The sequence below is a fragment of the Pristiophorus japonicus genome, chromosome 7, assembly GCF_044704955.1.
Source record: "Pristiophorus japonicus isolate sPriJap1 chromosome 7, sPriJap1.hap1, whole genome shotgun sequence".
In the NCBI taxonomy this organism is placed as follows: domain Eukaryota; kingdom Metazoa; phylum Chordata; class Chondrichthyes; family Pristiophoridae; genus Pristiophorus; species Pristiophorus japonicus.
This window is the reverse complement of record NC_091983.1, coordinates 167,827,228-167,847,088: the sequence shown is the minus strand read 5'-3', so window position 1 is coordinate 167,847,088 and position 19,861 is coordinate 167,827,228. Positions and strand designations below refer to the sequence as shown.

At 46.0% G+C, this 19,861-nt stretch overlaps 1 protein-coding gene across 2 annotated transcripts in view; it reads right to left on the bottom strand.

Moving 5' to 3' along the window:
• LOC139266894 (ras-related GTP-binding protein D-like) overlaps positions 1 to 19,861 on the bottom strand; it is a 47,269-nt gene that overhangs the window by 13,849 nt on the left and 13,559 nt on the right. For both annotated transcript variants that reach the window (XM_070884509.1, XM_070884510.1), the window contains exon 5: positions 17,262 to 17,404. In XM_070884509.1, coding sequence (XP_070740610.1) covers positions 17,262 to 17,404 — 143 coding nt within the window. The remainder of the gene's footprint in view (positions 1 to 17,261; positions 17,405 to 19,861) is intronic.

Below are 19,861 nucleotides of genomic sequence, written 5' to 3'. Positions count from 1 at the left end.
CCCCGCCCTGGGTTTCTCCATCCCCCGCCCCCATCTCCCCTCCACTTCCCTCACAGGCTCCCATCTTGGGGGCGGTAACCTTCTGGGGCCGTGAATTTTACCCCCCAGCATGGAAGTCCTGCTCATGCCGCAGAATTGGCCTTACTGCCCCTCAATGGACACGGAGTGCAATTTCCCACACTCCACTTCCTTTGGGGGCAGTTACCTTGGGAGCCTCTTATCAACAACAGCAGATATTGACGACAAGATTCGACACCATCTCCAATGCAGCCTTCGGCCACCTGAGGAAAAGAGTGTTTGAAGACCAGGCCCTCAAATCTGCCACGAAGCTCATGGCCTACAGGGCTGTAGTAATACCCGCCCTTCTGTATAGCTCAGAGACATGGACCATGTACAGTAGACACCTCAAGTCGCTGGAGAAATACCACCAACGATGTCTCTGCAAGATCCTATAAATCCCCTGGGTGGACAGACGCACCAACATTAGCGTCCTCGACCAGGCCAACATCCCCAGCACTGAAGCACTGACCACACTTGATCAGCTCCACTGGGCAGTCCACATTGTCCGCATGGCAGACACGAGATTCCCAAAGCAAGCGCTCTACTCGGAACTCCTTCACAGCAAACGAGCCAAAGGTGGGCAGAGGAAACGTTACAAGGACACCCTCAAAGCCTCCCTGAAAAAGTGCAACATCCCCACTGACACCTGGGAGTCCCTGGCCAAAGATTGCCCATGAGGAATTGCATCCGGGAGGGCGCTGAGCACCTCGTGTCTCATTGCCGAGAGCATGCAGAAATCAAGCATACGCAGCGGAAAGAGCGTGCGCTAAAACTGTCCCACCCTCCCTTACCTTCAATGCCTATCTGTCCCACCTGTGACAGGTTCCGTGTCCTTCATATTGGACTGTTCAGCCACCTAAGGAATCATTTTAAGAGTGGAAGCAAGTCTTCCTCGATTCTGAGGGACTGCCTATGATGCTATGGAGGTGGAAATAGACAGTCTTTGTGATGGAGAAGATCTGGGGTGGGAAGCTCAGCTCAGGGTCAATAGGATGCTGAGGTTGAGAAGAGTCTGGTTCAGTGTGAGATAGTGGTCAGGGATGGGGAAGGAGTCGGTGGCTAGGGAATGATGTTTGTGGCAGGGGCCAAAGAAAATGGGTTTTGTCTTCCGAATGTTTAATAATAGGATTCAAATCCAGGTCCCTAAAGGTAAAGAGGCTTCTTATCTACTCTGCTACCCAATTTCTTGGGCAGCCTTTGTGATAATGTCTTTGATGGATTATTTATTGGATTTGTCCTTGCAAGTTACAGTATAAACAGGGTTCAAGTCAGGTACTCTTGGCTGACCCATCAAGCTGCAGAGAATATACATCGCAGTCTTGTATGCCGAGAACATTAATACGAGTCTGTGGGGTTTGTTCCTGTTGAACAGAAGGGAGGTTAATATGCTAATACCTGTTGAGTGCAGAGTCAATATGGTGTAATTCTGTTTAGTAATGTCTCTGTGACAGGCTGGACAAAGTGGCAATGTCCTGCAATCACATATATTTCACCCTATGTAACCAGCATTATGTGACTGATGACCAAGTCTGAATTAAAAATGTGAGTCATGTTTGAGAGAGGGGCAGGGCTATTGTTCCCCGAAATCTATTTCATGGACAGCCCTAGATCCCAGAACTGTAAATGAGTTTATATCTGGCAACTTTCACCCAGCACCAGTCAGGCTGAGGCCATCAAGGGCAAGAAGTTAACACCAGGCTTTTGCGATGATATTTTGCCACATATGAAGTGAGTGACTGTTTTTCAAGGATCAATTTTATGTTATGGTTTTGTGCAGCAACAAAGCTTCTTTATTTTGACACTTCAAGGGGATTGGTAAAAGTTTATAGTTACTGTAAATACACTGTAGTGAGTGCTCTTGGCTTCCCCACTTAATGTTAAAATAAATGTACAATTGTTGGTTTATTGCCTGATCCATGGTCTGCTACAGTGTATATTCTTCCCTGTAGAAAGGAGGAGATGATCACATGGCACCATGTGATACACACGTCAGAGCACGTTGATAAGGGTTCTGTTTGATCCCTAGGACTGATTACATTTACTGGACTGGTAAAAACTCACTCTGGTTCGTAGGAGACATGAGGTCTGCTTAGAGGAGCAGCTAGTCACCCTGAACCCGAATAATGTCCAGCATAAAAATCCAAAAATTGAACAGCCTTTTAAAAAGAAATCTGAACAAATTAAAAAAATATGCTCCTTATAACATTGTCAAAAACCGAAGGGGTCAAAATTCGGTACCGCCATTTTTGAGTCAGTGTCACCGGCTGTGAGAAATTTTTAACGCCACACATTAGGCGCAGACTCCAAATAAGAAATTCCGTTTTTCTGCCTAAAGAGTGGATAGCAGAGTTAAATCATGGCGTTGCACACTTACCTGGATGCGCTCCGCAGCACTAAGTGGGCCATTAAGTGTGGGCTCAACATCCGGGCGTTGAGCAGCATTTGGAGCTGCACCACGGACATAGTGGCGCCACCTGGATTGTACTGAGGCGACGATTGGGCGCCTCAATGCCTCTTGCGTATATTCGCTTCCTACTCACTCAGTCAGCATGGCAGACCTTGCAGCAGCAGCTCGTCAGCGTGCCCATCGGTTCACGGACGCTGCAGTGAATGCACTCCGTGATGCACTGGAGAAGCATCGGCAGGTGCTCAGGACAGAGGCTGGGAGGAGACCTCAACCCCAAAAGTACCGAATGCTATGGAGAGAAATAGCAGAGCGAGTGTCTGCGAGTGACACGGTGCCAAGGACAGCCATATAATACAGGAAAGAGTGGAACGACCTGACACGGGTAGTGAGGGCGAGTATCTTTAATTTCAAACTTCAACATGCTATGCTCTGACCTCAATGTGCACTCTCTGCTCAATGTACTGATGTATTGTCTCGGAATCCATGTTCTAAGTAGGTGAGGCCACAGTCATGGTTCCCATTTGCAGCCTCACCCACTACAAGGGCCTGTATGTGCTGTTAACCTTGCTACTCGGCTCTGCAGACCCACCCCTCATGTTGTTAACTCCTCAGTCTTCAAATGCTTGTCGAAGACGGTAGCCTCCTTGTTACTGTTAGGTCCTGGCCCCCGAATTCAAGCATTGCCACAACAAATCCATGCTTCGAATGGTAATTACATCGAGCTGTGAAGACTGTCATAATGTATACTAAAGTATGTAAGGCACTTGGGACACACTGATAGAAGGCCTCTAACTCCGACTTTCTCTTTAATCTTATAATCAAAGCTCGCACACAACCGGCAGGAGCAAATGCGGACTGGTGGAGGGGAGCCAAACCTCCAAGTGCTCGCTCCGTTGGAGGAACGGATAGTTACCCTGATGGGTGGCAGGTTGGTGCGATGGCGGTGGGTGCGGCTGATCCTTCTCGGGACAGTGATGGTATGTTGAGATCCTTTGCAGCGACCTGCAGGACACTTGGCCTTCACACCATCATCGTGTAGCTCTTTCCATGAGACTGGCATTGACGAATGTCTTTCCTGTTCCTGGCCCCATCCTCTGCAGGTAACAGCTCGTCTGTGTTTGTGCTTTCAGTTGATCAACCAGATCCACCGGGGCCTCCTCGGGCACATTCCATGGGTGTAGATGGTGGCAACGACAAAGAGGAGGAGCAGAAGGATGACATGTTGTTTGATCTTATGCAGGAGGGTGCACAGTCTGACAGCGGGGCCACCAGTGCTGCTGACCAAAGGGTGGTCGAGGAGGCAGAGGTGGGTGATGGTCCGGGACCCAGTTGCCTCCAGCAACGCCATGGGGGAGGGGAAGCCCAGGGGGCCAACTCCCCAGAGGGTGAGTGCGCGCCTGAGTGATGCTCAGCACCGCTCTGATGATGAGCCTGACCTAGAGGTTGTCACAAGCCAATCCCTGCAGTTGCACAGCGATGTGCTGGGTGCACTAGCAAGGGTGCCACAGAGTTTTGATGCACTAGCTGTGAGGATGAAGAAGTCTGCCTCAACTGTTGCTCATGCCTCTCAGCAGCCCATTGAGCCCATCCTTGGTAGATACCAACGGATGCTGGATGCAAACAGTGACCATGGGTCCCAGACATGGTGGCACGGGCTATGGCTGATGTTGCAGTGGCCATTGAACACCAGGTCGATGCTATTGTAGGCCTCCATACTCAAATGTCATCAGTGCGTGGTGTCCTGAGTCAGCTCTCTGGTGTACTGCAGTCACAGACACTCTTGAGGCAGAAGCAAAAGATTCAACGGACGCACTGACTGCTGCCATTCTGTCTGAGGCCCCATCAGTTCAACAGGGACCTAACCTTGCCGAACCAGGGCAGCAATCTGACCTCACCCAGATTGCTGCAGATAATGATGCTCTGCCCCAGGGGAGTAGCAGCCTGTTGGACCAGTTGGAATGCGATGTCGTTTCTCAGCACGACACCATTCCACCTTTGCAGTTGCCACTCTCTGCACTCCATCCACAGAGTGCTTCCAGTCATGCTGAGGTTATGCAGTCCACAGCCAGGTCTTCCAGGGCCCGAGCTGGTCAGGGATGTCCTGCTAGGACATCATGTGTGCCTGCGGCTCCATGTCAGCAACTGAGGGGGGGTGTGGGGGGAGAAGGGAAGGGGTGGTAAAGCCCTGTGGGAAGGTGGCCACATAAGCTGACCTTGTTAAGATATGAGCTTTTATACCTAGTTGCACTTGTTTGACCTACCAAACACCTGTTTGATAGTCAACAGAGATAGGTAGCTTGTTGCAATGTGAGCTCATGTAAATTATTGCACTTGGATGAACGATGAAACGATTGTTTGGTAGTTGCTGGTGATGGCTGCCTTGTTAGAAAATGAACTGATGTCAATAGTGGCACTTGGATGTCTCTACAAATGTTTGAAGGGGGTTTGTGGGTATGTTGGTGTGTTGGGGATGAAGTTGTTGTCTTGTGCTTGTTTTCACCACACATGATTTATGTTTGCAATAAACCAAATTTTGATTGTTCACATAATTATGCAGTTATTAAAGATGGAAGGCTGCAGGGTGGGTCACGATGTGTTTAGTTGATGCTCAGGTGTATAGGCTGGCCATTCGGAACGTCAAGATTCATTCACTGGAATCGATGAGCGATGAGCGTCTGACGAACAGCCCTTCCAGCCACACAGTGTCAGGCTGCCTCCTCCTTGGCTGCAGCTCCTCGTCTTCCTCCTCATCGTCATCGGCCTCTTGAGGTGGATCATCCACCCCTGGTAGTAATGGCTGGCCCCTCATAATCGCCGGGTTGTGCAGCATGCAGTAGACAACAGTGAACATGGAGACTCTATCAAGTGAGTACTGCAATGCCCCCTCCAGAGCAGTCAAGGCAGCAGAAACGCTGCTTCAGGACCCCAATAGTTTGCTTGATAATGGCCCGGGTTGTAGAATGGCTGGTGTTGTAGCACTCCTCGGCAGGGGTGGCGGGATTGCGGAAGGGTATCATCAGCCCGGTGGCCACACCATATCCTTTGTTGCCCAGGAGGCAGCCACGGCCTTCATGCGGTGGCTTGAAGAGTCGTGGCACACTGCTCTCCTGCAGGATGAAGGCATCGTGGCAGCTGCCAGGATAGCGGGCATTGACAGCGAGGATCATTGGCCTGTGATCGCAGACCAGCTGTACGTATGCCCTCAATGCCACATGTGTACAATCAATGGCTCCCTGAACCCTGGGGAAGCCCGCTATCCTGGCACAGTCATGGGTGCACTCATCCTGGTCTTCCCTGGACATGCTGAACTTGATCGAATCCATTTGTTTGCCGTAACGACTGTCGGTCACCTGGCGAATGCAGCAATGTACTGCAAGTTGCAAGATGTTGCATATATTGCTTACTGGAAACTGGAAGGAGTCGATAGCATAGAAGTTGAAGGCAACTGTCACATTCACTGCCACTGCAGCAGCAAAGAGTGGCATTCGTGAGTTTGGTAAGTGGGTGAGTTTGGGCAAGTGGGGGTGGCAGGTGCTGTTTTGTCCTGTTTTTCCTACCAGTGCTGACACTAGAACAGCTGATAAGGAGTGCGAGAGTAGGAGACGGAGGCCCAGAGACCAGCCCAACCAGCTGCAGACAAAGATAGAGGGGTGCGAAATTGAGTGGTGACGTCACAACCAAGCTGGTAAGTGGTTGGCTGTTCGACTGATAAGTATAACTCTCTTTTAGACTGACTTTTAGATTGGTTTAATTGGCAGCAAACTACTAAGTAGCTGTTTGGTGTTGAAGTAAATTTTAGTAAGTAAATTAATTTAAAGGTTAAGTCATGGCAGGAGAGCTCGGACCCGTGTCCTGTGCTATGTGAGAGTGTCCCTGACTACTTTGTGTGCGGGAAGTGTGTCCAGTTGCAGCTCCTCACAGGCCGCATGATGGCACTGGAGCTGCGGATGGACTCACTCTGGCGCATGCGCAATGCTGAGAATGTTGTGGATAGCACATTTAGTGAGTTGGTCACACCGCAGGTAAGGGTTAGGACAGATAGTGAATGGGTGACCCAAGAGAAAAGGCAAGAGCAGGAAGGTAGTGCAGGAGTCCCCTGCGGTAATCTCCCTCCAAAACAGATATACCGTTTTAGATACTGTTGGGGGAGATGACTTACCAGGGGAAGGCACAGCAGCCAGGTTCATGGCACCATGGGTCGCTCTGCTGCACAGAAGGGCGGTAAAAAGAGTGGGTGAGCTGTAGTGATAGGGGACTCTATTGTAAGGGGAATAGATAGGAGTTTCTGCAGCAGCAACCGAGACTCCAGGATGCTATGTTGCCTCCCTGGTGCAAGGGTCAAGGATGTCTCGGAGCGGCTGCAGAGCATTCTGGAGAGGGAGGGTGAACAGCCAATTGTCGTGGTACATGTAGGTACCAACGATATAGGTAAGAAGCGGGGAGAGGTCCTACAAGCTGAATTTAGGGAGCTAGGAGTTAAATTAAAAAGTAGGACCTCAAAGGTAGTAATCTCTGGATTGCTACCAGTGCCACGTGCTAATCAGAGTAGAGGGAGCAGGATAGTTAGAAATAATATGTGGCTTGAGCAGTGGTGCAAGAGGAAGGGATTCAAATTCCTGGGACATTGGAAACAGTTCTGGGAGAAGTGGGACCTGTACAAAAGGAACGGTCTGCACTTGGGCAAGACTGGAACTGATGTCTGGGGGTAACATTTGCTAATGCAGTTTGGGAGTGTTTATATGGCAGGGGGATGGGAACCTATGCAGCGAGACAGGGCGAAGTAATGTGGAGTCAGAAACAGATGGTAGAATGGTAAAAAGCAATAGTGGAAGGCCGAGTAAACAAAGGCAAGAAATAAAAAGGACCACACTACATCATCAGTCTAAAAGGACAAAGGGTGTTAAAAAACAAGCCTTAAGGCTTTGTGTCTTAACGCAAGGAGTATCCGTAATAAGGTGGATGAATTAACTGTGCAAATAGATGCTAACAGATATGATGTGATTGGGATTACAGAGACGTGGCTCCAGGATGATCAGGGCTGGGAACTCAACATCCAAGGGTATTCAGCATTCAGGAAGGATAGAATAAAAGGAAAAGGAGGTGGAGTAGCATTGCTGGTTAAAGAGGAAATTAATGCAATAGTTAGGAAGGACATTAGCGTGGATGATGTGGAATCTATATGGGTAGAGCTGCAGAACACCAAAGGGCAAAAAACGTTAGTGGGAGTTGTGTACAGACCTCCAAACAGTAGTAGTGATGTTGGGGATGGCATCAAACAGGAAATTAGGGGTGCATGCAATAAAGGTGCAGCAGTTATCATGGGTGACTTTAATATGCATATAGATTGGGCAAATCAAACTGGAAGTAATACGGTGGAGGAGGATTTCCTGGAGTGCATAAGGGATGGTTTTCTAGAACAATATGTCGAGGAACCAACTAGGGGGGAGGCCATCTTAGACTGGGTGTTGTGTAATGAGAGAGGATTAATTAGCAATCTCGTTGTGCGAGGCCCCTTGGGGAAGAGTGACCATAATATGGTGGAATTCTGCATTAGGATGGAGAATGAAACAGTTAATTCAGAGACCATGGTCCAGAACTTAAAGAAGGGTAACTTTGAAGGTATGAGGCGTGAATTGGCTAGGATAGATTGGCGAATGATACTTAAGGGGTTGACAGTGGATGGGCAATGGCAGACATTTAGAGACCGCATGGATGAACTACAACAATTGTACATCCCTGTCCGGCGTAAAAATAAAAAAGGGAAGGTGGCTCAACCGTGGCTATCTAGGGAAATCAGGGATAGTATTAAAGACAAGGAAGTGGCATACAAATTGGCCAGAAATAGCAGCGAACCTGGGGACTGGGAGAAATTTAGAACTCAGCAGAGGAGGACAAAGGGTTTGATTAGGGTATGGACAATAGAGTACGAGAGGAAGCTTGCAGAGAACATTAAAACGGACTGCAAAAGCTTCTAAAGATTTGTAAAGGAAAAAAGGTTCGTAAAGACAAATGTAGGCCCCCTGCAGTCAGAATCAGGGGAAGTCATAATGGGGAACAAAGAAATGGCAGACCAATTGAACAAGTACTTTGGTTTGGTATTCACTAAGGACACAAACAACCTTCCGGATATAAAAGGGGTCGGAGGGTCTAGTAAGGAGGAGGAACTGAGGGAAATCCTTATTAGTCGGGAAATTGTGTTGGGGAAGTTGATGGGATTGAAGGTCGATAAATCCCCAGGGCCTGATGGTCTGCATCCCAGAGTACTTAAAGTACTTAAAGAGGTGGCCTTGGAAATAGCGGATGCATTGACAGTTATTTTCCAACATTCCATAGACTCTGGATCAGTTCCTATGGAGTGGAGGGTAGCCAATGTAACACCACTTTTTAAAAAAGGAGGGAGAGAGAAAACAGGGAATTATAGACCGGTCAGCCTGACATCGGTAGTGGGTAAGATGGAATCAATTATTAAGGATATCATAGCAGCGCATTTGGAAAGAGGTGACATGATAGGTCCAAGTCAGCATGGATTTGTGAAAGGGAAATCATGCTTGACAAATCTTCGGGAATTTTTTGAGGATGTTTCCAGTAGAGTGGACAAGGGGGAACCAGTTGACATGGTGTATTTGGACTTTCAGAAGGTTTTCGACAAGGTTCCGCACAAGAGATTAATGTGCAAAGTTAAAGCACATGGGATTGGGGGTAGTGTGCTGACGTGGATTGAAAACTGGTTGGCAGACAGGAAGCAAAGAGTAGGAGTAAATGGGTACTTTTCAGAATGGCAGGCAGTGACTAGTGGGGTACTGCAAGGTTCTGTGCTGGGGCCACAGCTGTTTACATTGTACATGAATGATTTAGACGAGGGGATTAAATGTAGTATCTCCAAATTTGCGGATGACACTAAGTTGGGTGGGCAGTGTGAGCTGCAAGGAGGCTGCTTTGAGGCTGCAGGGTGACTTGGATAGGTTAGGTGAGTGGGCAAATGCATGGCAGAGGAAGTATAATGTGGATAAATGTGAGGTTATCCACTTTGGTGGTAAAAACAGAGAGGCAGACTATTATCTGAATGGCGACAGATTAGGAAATGGGGAGGTGCAACAAGACCTGGGTGTCATGGTACATCAGTCATTGAAGGTTGGCATGCAGGTACAGCAGGTGGTTAAGAAAGCAAGTGGCATGTTGGCCTTCATATTGAGGGGATTTGAGTACTGGAACAGGGAGGTGTTACTACAGTTGCACAGGGCCTTGGTGAGGCCACACCTGGAGTATTGTGTACAGTTTTGGTCTCCTAACTTGAGGAAGGACATTCTTGCTATTGAGGGAGTGCAGCGAAGGTTCACCAGATTGATTCCCGGGATGGCGGGACTGACATATCAAGAAAGACTGGATCAACTGGGCTTGTATTCACTGGAGTTCAGAAGAATGAGAGGGGATCGCATAGAAACGTTTAAAATTCTGACAGGTTTAGACAGGTTAGATGCAGGAAGAATGTTCCCAATGTTGGGGAAGTCCAGAACCAGGGGTCACAGTCCAAGGAGAAGGGGTAAGCCATTTAGGACCGAGATGAGGAGAAACTTCTTCACCCAGAGTGGTAAACCTGTGGAATTCTCTACCGCAGAAAGTTGTTGAGGCCAATTCACTAAATATATTCAAAAAGGAGTTGGATGTAGTCCTTACTACTAGGGGGATCAAGGGGTATGGCGAGAATGCAGGAATGGGGTACTGAAGTTGAATGTTCAGCCATGAACTCATTGAATGGCGGTGCAGGCTCGATGGGCCGAATGGCCTACTCCTGCACCTATTTTCTATGTTTCTTTGTTCTGGTGCCGATGTCAGCTGCCAGGTATATCTGCAGAAGGTTGCAAAGCTCAGTCACAACCTCCTTGCGGAACCTTAGCTTTCTTCAGCACTGCTCCTCGTACATCTCAATATAAGAGTAATGCACACGGTAAACCCTGCATCCATACGGCTTCCTGCCCCATCGTCTGGGGCCTCTCCTCTGGGGACGATCTACATTTGCCCTAAGCTGTCTCTACAGCCGGCGCCTTTCAAGTCGGCACCGCAGGACTATGTGGTGTGCGATCACTGCCCCCATAACTTTGCAGAGATCGCAGCAAAATGCAAGTGTCAAATTTTCACGATATGGAACCCAGCAATGTGTTCGAGATACTAGTACTGAATCTGACGAGTCAACAGCAGTACGACGCCAACACCCTACTCTCTGTGCGAGCATCAAACGCAGCACTGACCGTGACCTCGGAGTCCAGGCTGCAACTCCCTTTAAATAACGCCCCAGATTCATTTCTCCACCTTGTGCAGTCCAACTTTTTCAGGCGTCATGGGCGCCAGCCACTAAGTGAGGCGGCAAAATTGAATGTGGCGAGAAGGGCGCCAATGAGACATTGTACGCGTACTGACGTTATGATTTCCATGGTGTTAGCCGGCAATATGTTACGTTTTAACACCCTTAAAAAATGACCACCGAATTTCCGCCAGGCATCAACAGCACCCAGCGCCAGTCCGAACCCCCCACTTAACACCCATCAGCAGGCGTAAGCAACCAAATTTTGACCCCAAAGAATTAAGAAATAATAATGGGCATAATGTATTTTTCTGGCATCAGCATAAATGTCCTGAATTGTTGGACTTCATCAAATTAAATTAAAATCAAATTAAATGATGATTTGAGCCCATTGATCATTTGCTGATGACGAAGGTTTGAGTCGCTCATCGTTATCTGATACAGTAATTCAGGAACATCAGCAGATTCCAATTTTCCCTTGGACAAAGATAACATTTCAATCGTGAGATTTGTATTTGTTTTCCGGTAGCAAGTTCTGGCAAAATTTACAATTCATTCACTGAATGTTTTGTCTTTTTTTTTTTAAAGTCTGTTTAGTCAGGTTAATTTAGACAACAGTATTCATCATTGCACTTTAAAAAATATGAATTCCATTCAAACAATTGTAGAATATATTTTCCTTTGTAAAGTTAAAGAAAAAAAGTTAAATAAACTATAAGTATAAAAAGCAGTGAGAGTTTTGTAAGACTTTTGTCTTTAATTTTATAGAGAAAAATATAGTCCTATATCCAATTTCTAAAAGCTAATTAGTAGAATTAAGTAGGTAAACTTGCAATGTGCAATAGTAACAGAAAGAAAGACTTGCATTTATCTAGCGCCTTTCATGACCTCAGGATATTCCAAAGCACTTCAAAGCCAAATACACATTTTTTTTAAAAACTGTTGTAATACAGAAAAAGCGGCAGCCAATTTGTGCACAGCAAGCTCCCACAAATAGCAATGCGATAACGATCAGATAATCAACATCACTAAAACAAATTATCTGGCCATTATCATGATGATGATGATAAAGATCAGATAATCTGTTTTAGTGATGTTGATTTGAGGCATTAATATTGGCCAAGGCACCAGGGAGAACTCTCCTGCTCTCCTTCAAATAGAACCATGGGAACTTTTATGCCCAGCTTAGAGAGCACATGGGGCCTCAGTTTAACATCTTATCTGAAAGACAGCACCACCAACAGTGCAGCTCTCCTTCAGTACTGTACTGGAGTATCAGCCGAGATTTTTGTGCTCTAGTCTCTGAAGTGGGATTTGAACCCACAACCTTCTGAAAGTAGTGGAAAAATCCATGCAGTAAAATCTAAATGTATATGGCTTGCTTTGTAAGTAGAATACAATATAGTATTCAGTAAACGTTTCTGTTATAACCAAAGGAAAAACAAGAGCCAATTTTCCACATGGCCGATTTTTGGCCCAGTTGTAGAGGTGCATCCGATTTTTTAGTGGCCGACTGCGGCAAAATAAAATTCGAAGTTTCGCCAGCATAACCTTTCATTGTGGAATGATGCAGATCGTCCTCAAGCTCTGTGGGTGGAGCTTAAGATCTGCGCCGAAAAACTGAGGTTGCCAGGGTAACGAGGGACACACTGAAGGGCTGAGGCTGCAAAGTGAAACATACAAGATACAGCAAGACAGATGCAGGTACATAATACCATTGCCAAGATCTTGTCACTTCTGTTTATTGGAAGATTGTAGTGAAACTATCATACTCTGCAATATTTATTTCTTTAATTTTAGATAAAACAGGCCTAATAAAATGAGTCATTCCACACACAAGCGCACATTAGGTTACCGCTTTGTTGTGGAGCCCCGGTGCCGGTGCTATCCCGGGTCGAAAGGCCCCCGCACCCCTGCCGGTGCTATCCCGGGTCGAAAGGCCCCCCCCCCCCGGTGCTATCCTGGGCCGAATGGCCCCCCGCCCTCGGTGCCGTGTCTTCAGCTCCATTAATACAGTGATGTCTTCTCCGCGCCGATTCTTTTGAGTGTAGGTAAGGTTTTTCAGAACGGTGCACTGCGCCGCTTTTTGGCCAAACTCGCTTAAATGGCCAGAAATGGCGCAGCCGGCACCCCCAGTGACGTCAAAAAATCGAGAACTAAAAAAAATCGGCCGTAAGTAGTTTAGAATGGTGCAGAAACTTTGGTGAAACTTGCAAATTGTAGTCTGCTTCAAAAAAAGTGTAGGCTAAAAAAAGTGCAAAATGGTAGCGAAAATTCAGCCCAATAAAACTACCCCAATCTTCATTACATACTAAGATATTAAGGGGAACTGATAGGGTAGATAGAGAGAAACTATTTCTGCTGCTTGGGGATTCGAGGACTAGGGGGCAGAGTCTAAAAATTAGAGCCAGACCTTTCAGGAGTGAATTAGGAAACATTTCTACACACAAAGGGCGGTAGAAGTTTGGAACTCTCTTCCACAGCGGCAATTGATGCCAGATCACTTGTTAATTTTAAATCGGAGATTGGTAACTTTTTGTTAACCAAAGGTATTAAGGAATATGGGCCAAAGGCGGGCATATGGAGTTAGGTCGCAGATCAGCCATGATCTCATTGAATGGAGGAACAGGCTCAAGGGGCTAAATGGCCTACTCCTGTTTCTGTGTTACTATACATTAGATGTACAATTTTAATACCTTGGATCCCTTCTATAGTATGAAGTGTATAGTTAGGATCTCACCTTTCCACTGGACATCTGAACGTGAAACTAGATCTGACTCCGGTGGGCAATAGCAACTGAGCTTTGATAAGGAAAGTTGGCTTGAATGTAGTGTCCTATAGTATCTGGAGTTTCCCTTAGTGTATAAGAAGAACAACATTTCCTATAGCCTAAAAGCTGTAGTTTTGCTTTTCAATTTATTGCATTGTACCTTTATGTAAAATGGCTAAATTGTGCATTACTGGCATCTATGCATTTCACACTTTTGATTTTTTTCCCCCTATTTTTGACTATACCCAATCTTATTTACAAACACTTTTTGTAGATGCTCAGAAACTATGGGCTCAATTTTGGCCAGGAGTTGCTCCTTTTTTTTTTGGAGTAGGCTGCTTTTTCTGGTGTAGCTTAAAAATCCCCAGTTTCCCCAATCAATTTGCACCAGCGTAACTCAGTTGGTTACGTTTATTTTAGGTTAGTTTTTTTTCTCAAAAAGGGGGTTTTACCAGCCACCTACGCCAGTTCTGGCCATTTAGGCAACTTTGGTCAGCTAATAGTTACTCCATTTCTGTTATGTATGCAACACCTTGTAACCAACATTATATCACCACCAGAGGGCACATCTGCTGGAGTCCCAAGGGATCCCAGCATCCCTTGGGAGCACTGCATATAAGCAGGCCTCCCATGCTGTACCAGCACCCTGGAGTCAGAATAAAAAGACTAAGGTCACACCTACTCAAGTCTACAGTACTCAGTCGCATTGCTTTATTTGAGACATAACAACTAGCGACGAGTAATAGATAACAAACCATCACGCGAAAATGCAGAGAACTGCTGGTATCCTGGAGAAATTCTCAGAAGCTGACGATTGGGAAGCTTCATGGAGCGACTCTAACAATATTTTGTGGCCAACGAGCTGGAAGGGAATGAGAATGCTGCCAAACGAAGGGCGATCCTACACATCTGCGGGGCAACAAGCTATGGCCTCAGGAAGAATCTTCTTGCTCCGGTGAAACCGTATGAAGAACTGTGTACGCTGGTCCGGGAGCACCTAAATCCGAAGGAGAGCGTTCTGATGGCAAGGTATCAATTTTATACATGTCAACAATCTGAAGGCCAGCAAGTGGCGAGCTACATCGCCGAACTAAGGCGCCTTGCAGAACATTGCGAATTCGATGGATTCCTGCAGCAAATGCTAAGAGGCTTTTTTGTGCTTGGCATTGGCCATGAGGTTATTCTTCGCAACTACTGACTGTTGAAACACCGAACTTGAGCAAAGTCATAGCGATAGCCCAGGCATTTATGTACACCAGCGATAACACCAAACAAATTTCACAGCATAAAGATGCATCGGCAAGTAATGTACACAAAGGAACGTCGTTTTCAAGCAGGAATGCATATGGCAGAACGTACAAGCCTTAAGCTGCACGACCTCAAATGACTCAGAGTCCGCCATCAAGTGTGAATGCGAGGCAATTGACACCTTGTTGGTGCTGCGGAGGTGATCATCGAGTCCATCAATGCCGCTTCAAACACTATGCGTGCAAAGGCTGTGGAACAATGGATCACCTCCAACGAATGTGCAGACAAGCTGCAAAACCTGCAAACCACCACATTGCAGAGGAAGACTGATCCATGGCGAATCAAGCTGAACTGGAGACTCGAACCGAGGAGGCAGAAGTGTACGGGGTACACACCTTCACCACGAAATGTCCACCAATCATGTTAAAAGTTGAACTGAACGGAATTCCAGTATCCATAGAATTGGACACTGGTGCGAGTCAGTCTATCATGAGCAAAAAGACCTTCGAGAGACTGTGGTGCAACAAGGCACAAAGGCCCAAACTGAGCCCTATTCATACCAAGCTGGGAACTTACACTAAAGAGCTGATTCCTGTAATTGGCAGGGATAAAAGTCTATGATGGAGCAGTGCACGAACTACCACTATGGATTGTACCAGGAGATGGCCCCACACTGTTCGGCAGAAGCTGGCTGGGAAAAATCCGCTGGAACTGGGACGATATCCGAGCGCTTTCGTCCGTCGACGCTGCCTCATGTGTCCAGGCATCGGAAATTTCTCTGGGGCGAAGGTGCAGATCCACTTGGTCCCCGGTACACGACCCATCCACCACAAGGCACGTGCGGTGCCATACATGATGCGAGAGAAAGCGGAGATCGAACTGGATAGGCTGCAATGAGAGGGCATCAGTGCGCCGGTTGAGTTCAACAAGTGCGCCAGTCTGATTGTTCCGGTTCTCAAGAGCGATGGCACGGTCAGAATTTGTGGGGACTCTAAAGTAACGATTAACCATTTTTCGCTGCAGGACCTGTACCCGCTACCCAAGGCAGATGACCTATTTGTGACCCTGGCAGGCGGGAAGACATTCACCAAGTTGGACCTGACCTCGGCCTACATGACGCAGAAGCTGGAGGAATCTTTGAAAGGCCTCAGACGACTAGGACTTCATCCGGTTGCTCTGGAACCAGCGTCCTCGCATACCTGTACTGCTACCTCAGTACTGACCATGACTGAACCATGAATGCAATCTATCCAATCCTGGCGCATGACCGTAAAACGTAACTAATGTACACTGAACCAAAGTGTGATGATACAAACTGTAAAAAAAAATTTTTCTTCTTTTCTTTGCATTTGCACCATGTCTGATCCTGTATGTTAATGTAATGGGCCAGCTGCATGATCTCGCTGGGGGGGGGGGGGAAATAGATGTATATAGCCATAGACATACACATGGATCACACCCAGAACCCACTGGAACCTCCACTGCATCATCGAACCATCCAAACTGGTAACCACTACCCAATGTTGTGGCAAAAGGACTTGGGGGTTAACAGGGAGAGAGCCAAGCCAAAGCACAGCCAAGGTGCAAGGGCTATTGGCACTTCAGTCTGGGGAGAGCTAAGCCAGAGCACATAGTGCAAAGGTAATTGGCACAAAGGACTTGGGGGAGAGTGGTGTTATATATGCAGACTATAGATATACTCTCTGTGTAGTCACTGTATAGTTGCATAAGATGGAGACTTGTTTACCAGATGTACTATCAGTAAGGTTTACACTGTGTATATACATACTGGCACCACTAGAGGATGCAACTGGTGGAGACCGGGGTTTCCTGCCCCGGTGGCAGGGGCTGTATAAAAGGGGAGCCACCACACGGCTGCCTCGCTCTGGAGTTACGAATAAAGGACCAGTGTCACTACAGTTTGAGTACAACACATTGCCTCGTGGAGTCATTCATAAGTACATTACAGACATAACAGGCAACTTCCACCCTTCAATATGTAGTTCGGGACCTGGAATATCAGGTCCCTCATTGTAACACCTGGGAACTCATCCCCTTTTTGGTGTGGAAGCAAGTCATCCTCGATACGAGGGACCGCCTAAGAGAAAAGAGATGTATTAATGTTTTGATGTTTTGGAGAACAGATTGGTAGGATGTGGGTTTATGCCAATTGCATTCCTAAATTCAGCTGTGCTGTCAGAATGAGGTACTTCCCGAAAAATAAATAAAGATTTATAAGTGAGTCATGATGAGCCTCTCCCACGCACTTTTTTGTGGTCAGTTATAGAATGGTATTTGCAGAGTGTTTGGAGAAGATTATCAGACTATCTTCTACTTAAAGGGAAATAAATTAAAGAAGATAGAAATGTTAATTAAAAAATGTAAAGCCACAATGCTAGTATAACAGAAAAATCAAAGCAAGAAGTTACACCTTTTTCTTTGCTTTCTCTTTGTAACAACTTCAGTCAGGTACTAACCCGTATATGCAGGATATGTCAATAACAACATCTATCATGTCACAGCAGAGTTCATAAGTCTGCATGTCTACTGGCATACTGTCTGTTGCAATGTAGATTTTGCTGACTACATCAAAGAGGAAGGCTTTTTCAATCCCTGAATTCTGTAATAAACAAAACACAGTCAAATGTAAAAGTGGCAAAGACGTAACTGTGGTACTGATGGTGAGGGGTGGATTACAAATGTTAGTGCACTCCCAGCTACTTTTGAGATCAAAATATGTGCATGATTGGTGCATCCAAGAGTGCACAATATGAGCCCTAATGTACAAGGGACTTAAGCAACTTAATAATCCATCCCAGACCATCTGTTGTTACTTGTGCTGTTTTTCTACTGCACTTTTGAAGGTGGTGCTACATCATAATTTTCCAGTGTGTTGGTGCCAAAATCAGAACATAAAGTTGTTGGTGTCGTTCAGCACTGCTGCAAAGGAGTCAAGATGGGTGTTTTTGTATTGTTTTGAAGTACAAAATATGTTGGTACGAAGCCAACATCCTTTATACTCACCAATGTCAGTTATACTGCTTCAGGGTACACCCTTTAAATGCAATAACCTCCTTACTGATGCTGACTAAACTGCTAATTCCAGCATTTTCTGTTTTAATTCAGATTTCCAGCATTTATTGGTTTTTCCTGGTATGAACTTAACATTACTGAACATTTTCAACTGAAAATAACCCAGTCTGGTATACCGACATTCTATTGCAACAATGAAAAGAATTTTCCCAATGGCTCAGTTAGTATGTGTAATGCTGGTGAGGTATCAGCTGGGGTGTAGTTGATGGCACTAATATTTTTGTAGACAGAGGGCAGGGTAAGCAGCCAAGGCTCCCACTCCTGATCACTAACCAGTGACCCCGATTACAAAGCATGCACATTATCAGGGGAGGACAGTTTGAAGCTTGCCGAATAACCCGTCAGCACTCAGTGTTTGGCTTGTGCACACTTGGATGGGATATCAGAGGGCACCAAGAGGGAACCACTGCCTTCAGAACAGGAGGTGGGGGCAGGGGGCGGGGACATGAAAAAATTTTAACCTCATCAGTAAAAGTTTCAGTGCTAGTTAAAAGCTGGTTACCAGTGCCTTTTGCAAGTCTTTACACACATAAGTGTGGAGCTCTGCAGCCCCAATCCACAATTAAGTGAGTTGGCAGTGTAACTAAAACTAAATGTTGGTATCCTTCCACAAATTTATGCTGTTATGGGCATTGTAAAGCAGCATCAGTTAGATGGTTTTACCAAGATAAATGGAATATATTACCTGATTAATATTATGATTTGTTCTGTCCTTAATTCTCCCTATTTTTTTCCATATCAAGTGAGCCCCAGATCTACAATATCCTCTACCGGTGTGACTCAGCTTTATTCATTACAACACACATCTTAGCAGCTACGTATTTATTACAACGTGACATGCCTACAGTAAACATATCATAACACAGCATGGAATGTACCACAAATAATGGTCCAGCAGGCTTCAAGTGAATAAGGGCTAGAAATTAAGAGCCTTTATGGCTTGGGTGAGACAGAATGAACTGTCGCACGTAATTTATCCATTGTTTCTGAGGATGAAAACATTAGATAAATGTAATTTATAAGAATAAATATACCAGTACAAGCCCTTAAAGGCTTATGACCTTATTTATCTTTATTAAATATCAGATGTCACATTTCAAGGAGTCAAAAAAGGTGGGGGGGAAATATGGGCCTGTAATTTGCAGTCAGCAGTGAAGCAAAAGCGTGGCTGCTGGCCCTGAAGTAATCTCCCCACAAAGATCTCTCGATCTCTGTGACGAGAAGTTCGGCAGTTGACATCAGCAGAGAGTTTGGTGGGAATCCCACAGCTGTCTAAGCAGCCAATCACAATACAGTATTCTCTCAGACTGGCAACCAGGAAGTGAGTAAGATCCTTTGATTCTAACTTTTAAAAAATATTAGAGAGAGCAAAACAAAGATTGGGGCTCTCACACAGGGAAAAGCATACCTGAAATAAAGGTGAACAAACGTTGAAAAAAAATTGTTTTAAAGTTTCTTAAAAATTTTAGTTTTTATTCAAAATGGGTAAATTTGACACACCACAAATTTAAAATTAATTTTCAGGGCCATAATGTTTGTTAAGCAGTCAACACGCTGTTAAAACCCCAGTTACACCTAATCCAAAAGGGTCTAACTTTTAATGGGGTAATTAACAGCGATATTACCGCGGAAGAGACAACATTTTCGTCAGTTTCCGTGATTTCACAGATTACACTGATTGCCGGCTGTGGCGGGAAGAGGCGGGGTCGGGGTGCGTGGGAGGCACAGCCAGTGTCGGAGCAGTGAATGACTGACTGCAACTTGACGATTTCTGTGTTATGATGCACACGCGCTACGTCCCGAAGTTGTGATCAATTTCAAAGGAGTATTAACATAGAAACATAGAAAATAGGTGCAGGAATAGGCCATTCGGCTCTTCGAGCCTGCACCGCCATTCAATAAGATCATGGCTGATCTTTCACCTCAGTACCCCTTTCCTGATTTCTCTCCATATCCCTTGATCCCTTTAGCCGTAAGGGCCATA